The sequence below is a fragment of the Gossypium raimondii genome, chromosome 8, assembly GCF_025698545.1.
Source record: "Gossypium raimondii isolate GPD5lz chromosome 8, ASM2569854v1, whole genome shotgun sequence".
Lineage (NCBI taxonomy): Eukaryota > Viridiplantae > Streptophyta > Magnoliopsida > Malvales > Malvaceae > Gossypium > Gossypium raimondii.
The window spans coordinates 780,782-786,821 of record NC_068572.1 but is presented as its reverse complement, the minus strand read 5'-3'; the positions used below and the strand labels follow the sequence as shown (position 1 = coordinate 786,821).

At 27.6% G+C, this 6,040-nt stretch overlaps 1 protein-coding gene across 1 annotated transcript; it reads right to left on the bottom strand.

Annotated features, from left to right (window-relative positions):
* Positions 1-4,807: 4,807 nt before the first annotated feature.
* LOC105790034 (protein GL2-INTERACTING REPRESSOR 1) lies at positions 4,808-5,820 on the bottom strand. The gene is made up of 2 exons (XM_012617420.2): positions 5,420-5,820; positions 4,808-5,324 (listed from the first exon to the last, which is right to left on the bottom strand). Exons 1-2 carry the CDS (start codon positions 5,561-5,563, stop codon positions 4,989-4,991), a joined length of 480 nt encoding a protein of 159 aa, XP_012472874.1. The 5' UTR covers positions 5,564-5,820; the 3' UTR covers positions 4,808-4,988.
* Between the last annotated feature and the right edge of the window lie 220 nt (positions 5,821-6,040).

Here is a 6,040-nt window from a genome sequence, read left to right as displayed (position 1 = left end):
CTTTTACTCCTTCCCACTTCCCCCCCAAACTTTTACTCCCCTCCCCTCCCAACCCCCCAATCTACCCAAAATCTATTTCCCACCAAAATTTTACTCCCAAAAACCCTCAAAACCTTTTATTTTCCCCCAAAATTTTTACTCCCTCCCACTTTTCCCCTAAAACTTTTATTCCCTTCCCATCCCACCTCCCATCTATCCCAAACCCTTCCCCCTCAAATTTTTTTTTAATATTTTCCCTCCAAAATTTTACTCCCCCCTATTTACTTTCCCTCAAACTTTTATTCCCCAAAATTTTTTATTTTTCCCCTAAACTTTTACTTCTCACCCTTTACTCTCAAATAAAAAATCAAAATTATCCAAAAAGAAAATCACTAAACATAAATAGTAATAATTTTATTTATATTTACTATTTATATTATTAAATTAAATTTCACATTTTATATTATTTATATTATTGAATTGTTTAGTCTTATTGAATATTTATATTAAAATTGAATTATTAATTATGCCATAAAATATTCGTGTTAAAATTTTATATTAGTATCAATTTCACATTTTATTTTTAAAATAACTTTTATTAAAAAATCATATTTTTACATTTAATACATTTTTTAATTCTAAAATACATAGTGACAAGAATCTGAAGATAATTGAAACAACTAAGCAAGCAAAGAAGCTAACCAATATATAAAAAATTAATAAATAAATTATGAAGTGTTGAAAGTTAATAAAAAATTTGATTAAGGTGGACAAATTTTATTACGATGGGTGACAATTGTTACTAGGACCCAAAATTATTTTTTAAAATTTAACTCGAACAAATATATTCGATTCGATTCGATTCAAATTCCATCTCACTCGACTCGATTCGAGAAAACTTCAAATAAAGTTAGGACGATAAAATAAGATTCGAAAACTCGATTAACTCGAAAATTTTCGATTCGATCAAATGCTCACCCTATATATATATATATATATATATATTAGAGTGACACATCATCATTTCTTAAAGGAATGACTAAATTGTTTGACAATCCCGATTCGAAATTAATATGAACCAAAATAAAGTTTAGAGACCAAATTAAGAAAAAAATTATCGAATGCAAATACTAAATGTTTTTCCCTATACTTGATAAGGAAGCTAAACATGCAAATATTAAATGTGTTCAAAAAGTTAAAATATAATAAGGCTTAGATTTTTCTTCAATTTAGTATTTAAGTTTGGCATCATCATTCAATTTGATTTTAAATTTTTTTATTTCAATTAAGTATTTGTTATGTCCGTGTATGTTTGATTCGGTTATTTTCCTTCTCTTTTTTTGGTAAACAAGAACAACACTAGGCGATTACAATAAAATCAAAAATCAAATGTCCAAAATATCTTTTTGAATTAAACCCCGTACAGCTTGAGGAGGTATGGAGAACACTTGGATACTTGTGAATCCTGTAGTAGCGTGTTTGGCCATAAAATCTGCAACTTCATTATGAGCTTTGGCAGTGTAACGAATACGAACCTTCCAATTCCTATGCAATAGAAAAAAACCTTAAAGCCAGGTTCAAGTATCTAATGGGACCAGAAAAAACCTTAAGTACCAATTTGAACCCCAAAGCCAAGCTCAGGTACCAAAATGTATATTTTTCCCATATAAAATATTTACCACCAAGTGTTGGGTGCAATGGTTAAAACACAATGCAGTTTCAAGGAAACAAACACGAATCTAAAAATGATTAATCTTCATAGATTGTAAAATGAATATAAAATGTATGAATATGACATAAATACACAAATTATCAAATTAAAGGGATAAATACTAAAACTATGCATAAACTTTGGTCCAATATGCAATATCATACATGAACTTTGATTTTGTGCGATTTTATACATGAAATTCTTATTTGATTCAATTTTCATAAATCACGACACCATTATCAAATTAGCACAATTTTACATTGATATATTACATATGCAAACAATTATATTAATCCAATATGAAAATAAATTTGTATATTCATATATAATTTTAATATTTACCATAAAATAAATGCCCATTAAAGTTATTCAACTACTTTGCTATGTATTGGGTGCATTAATATCGATGGTAACTAGATTTCTATCCCTCGAGACAATGACCCAAGCTTGTATTGGTTAACAAGTTGCCTATTATGGTAACTATATTTCTATCCCTCGAGACAATGATCCAAGCTTCGATTGGTCAAATTAACAAGTTGCCTGCAATAGATATGTATCTCAAATTCTTTTGTATCTATATGGATTTTTTTTGGGTTCTTTTCCTAGTGTAAACTTGTCAGCCTTTAAATATTTTTATTTAGGGATTAATTTTAAAATTATACATTAATTTTAATTTAATGTGTAGTTTTATACATAAAATTAATTTGATCTTATTTGCACAAATTATTATCACAATTATTGATATATCATCATTTATATAAAATAATTTGATGTAATCAAAATAAAAGTTTCATATATATATATATATATTTGAATCACAATTAAAGTTTCATGTGTATAATTGCACTAAATCAATTTTCATGTATCAAATTGCACATTGGATCAAAGTTCACGATAATTTTGAGATTGAGTTTGAATTTGAATTTGATGATTCATTTTCATTATTTAGAAAATTAAAGATTTTTATATAATATTATGGCTTAATACATAATTTGGTACTTTTCTCTAATGTAGTACTTGTATTACGTTTTGATCCAATGTGGTACCAGTATTTGACAAAATTATACATTTTGGTACTTGGAGCTAACAATGTTAGTTTTAGTGTTTAATTAGGGTTTTAGAGTTGATTTGATAAAAAATCATAATTACCTAATAAAATTAGCAATTAACTTTCATCAAATCGATCCTAAAACTCGAATTACAACACTTTCATGGGACTGTATTTGACAAATTAAACAAATTCACAGTTAACACTAATTTTATTCTATTAACAAGTATCATGAAAAATTCATAATGGTATTAGCAATTAACGTTCATTAGATCAACCCTAAAACCCAAATTAAATGCTAAAAAGTTAACATAGTTACCTTCAGATACCATAATATATAACTTTTGTCGAATAGAAGTGCCACACTGAACATAAGTATCCTATTAGAACAAAATATCAAACTCGAGTACCAAATGATAGATTAAACCTAATATTATTTATATTTATAATTAAATATTATCTTAATTATTAAATAATATTAATTATATAGTATAGTATAGTAATAGATTGAAAAATATTGATTTATTTTTGAATCCAAATTTCAAAGCATGGTTAAAAGTTCTAAGGATTAATTGTAATTACTCATTCAAAGTTCAATTTTAAAATCTTAATTAAAATCTCATATATATATTATATTTAATTTTTACTATATATCTAATTAGGTTCAACCAACAATTTGGCATATCAAATTCCTCATATTATCGGTGAAATTACTTATTAGGTCCCTTATTATAGGGACTAGTTTAAATAGATATACTATCAAATGAATCATTTTAGTCATTGTATAATTAAAAAATATATTCAAATAACGCTAAATTTTAATAGAGTTAACATTTATTGTTTAAAATATGACATAAAAAATTATTAGTTTCAATTTACAATTCAACTCCGAACAAAAAATTCATTTGTAGAACCATAAAAGTTTTAAAAATATTAATTTTGTTAAACAGTAGCTCATAGGCGAATCCAATTGGGGTTACGTAGTGGCCTTGACCCCCCAAAAAACAGTGAATTGTGTTTAAACTCCTCTAGCAATTATAAAAGTATACATTAATGTAATGATAAAATTTTATTTTGGACCTTCAAATTTTAACATTCCATTCTGGTCACTCTAAAATTTTTTCCTGCCTTCATCTCCGCAATAGACGGTAGTTTTTTAAAACAGTAAATCTTCATTCTGTTAAGATTTAGCCTTATTAGTGCATGAAATATATTAATCCATTTAATAGTATAGGGATTAATTTGAATCAATCCCTAAAATAAAGGGACATGTTACGAACTTTCATCCATATTATCAAGCGGAACAAAAATTTGCCGGTAAAACAATCGAATTATATATACTACGCAATAAATGTAATTCTTAACATTTATATCTTTTGTCAAAATTTTCAATAATTTTTTTCTCTTTTTTTTTACTAAATTTCACTCTCAACCTTTTAAAAGAAGGCGAATTTGACCATCAATCTTTCAAAAAGAGTTGAATTACTGTTTTTTAATGAAATTTCTGGCTTAAATGTTAAAGTTACGCATACTCGCATAGTAATTCACGTGTACTCCATGTTATTTTTAAATTTTTTTTAAAAATTTTAAATTATTTGTTAATGTGACATATAAAATAAATAGTGTCATGTCAACATGAAGTATACATGGACTACCACGCGGTTTACCAGACCAACATTGTTAAAATAGATTTGTTTTACTCGACATTTCAATTTAAAGAAAAGTGATTTGACTCTTTTTAAAAGGGTAATGGTCAAATTGATAAAAAAATGTAAACGTTAGAAGCTATATTTATCATTATCCCTATATACTATTTGTATTTATTTATATTTATATTAAATTTATCACATTCAAAAATCACATGATTAACAAGTAACATTATTCGTAAATATATATATATATATTTTAAAATTTATGTTTACTTAAATTAATTAAAAACAGTAATAAGATTATAAAGAACAGAAATTAAATTATGTGGAATTAAAGCTATAGGGACTATAACTATAATTTGACCAATAAAAATATAAGATTAACATAGAACTTCAAACAAACAAAAAAAACGAAAACCCTTACAGTAATATAGATTAATATAGATTAATATAGATTCCGGGATTTATTTCAATTAGTTCACGTAATCATACTAAACAACTTCACATTCCATAAAATCACTAAGTTTGACCTTCGATATCTGCAACCCTTACAGTACCGCATTCCCGGAAAAAAACGAAAACCCCAGGAAGTTCCCTTCATTCAAGTGCTTGCCCATTTAGCAGTCTCTTCATCAAGAAAATCAAGCAAGACAGTGCTCTTACATTGAGGGCATTTAGGTTCAACTTTGGATAACATAACATATATGAGACAACGAGGACATCCCACTAGCAGCATCGTCGTTACTTCAGGACGGTTCCGCATCGTCACCACCGACGCCGCCTCCTTTTCATCTCCGGGTTCCGAAGACAAGCACGAGTTTTCTGGCGATATTTCCGGGGGAGAAACCGACATGCTCTGTGACCCTCTAGCTGGTGTTGTACTTGTTGAGTTGAGCTTCAAACCTTGGTTTGGACTTCGACTCGTTGTTTTTTTCACCTGTTTTTTATAGACATAGGTGATGAAACAATCATAATTAAAATAAACAAACAAACAAAAAAGGGAGAGAAAATAATGAATAAAAATAAATTCACCTTTGGGCTAAACAAGCCTTCAAAGCACCCAATTTCAAGGTGTACAAAGTGGGAAATAAGATAATAATAAGATGTTTCTAAGAAGATATTTATATATGAGGATTTGGAGTTGAGAGTTGGAAGAAATATTGGGAGATGTAACATTGAGTAAGTCGAGTTATGGGTTATTTATGATGGTCTCTAATATGCATAGAAGGCAAAATGGAAAAACATCATCGTAGAAATAGATTGTGTTCTTGCTATTGAATCTATTCAAGGTAGATTTCAAGTTCAACTGAATAGAGACTTAACTACAATAATTATTGAATTGTGTGGAAGACAACGGAAGGTAGAGATCCAATATATCTCGAGGGAGGCTAATACGACTGCACATACTCTTGCCTGCTTGATGAAGCAATTTCCTGTTGGTCTACATGTTTTTCAGAATATTCCTTTAATGGTAGCAAATCAATTACAAAGAGAGAACTCTGCATCCAGATATTTAGATACGATGGTTAATGTGTAATTGTTTTATTTTATATAAAAAAAGTTATAGTTTCCACGCACATACAAGTGTGATAAAATTTCTAATGTGATCTTACAATAATTATTTTAAAATTTTAACTTTTCGTGACTTTAATA

Coding starts and splice junctions, on each gene's coding strand:
- LOC105790034 (XM_012617420.2), bottom strand. CDS start 5,563: ATGTTACATCTCCCAATATTTCTTCCAACTCTCAACTCCAAATCCTCA. Junction 5,325..5,419: donor AAGGCTTGTTTAGCCCAAAG/GTGAATTTATTT, acceptor TATAAAAAACAG/GTGAAAAAAACAACGAGTCG.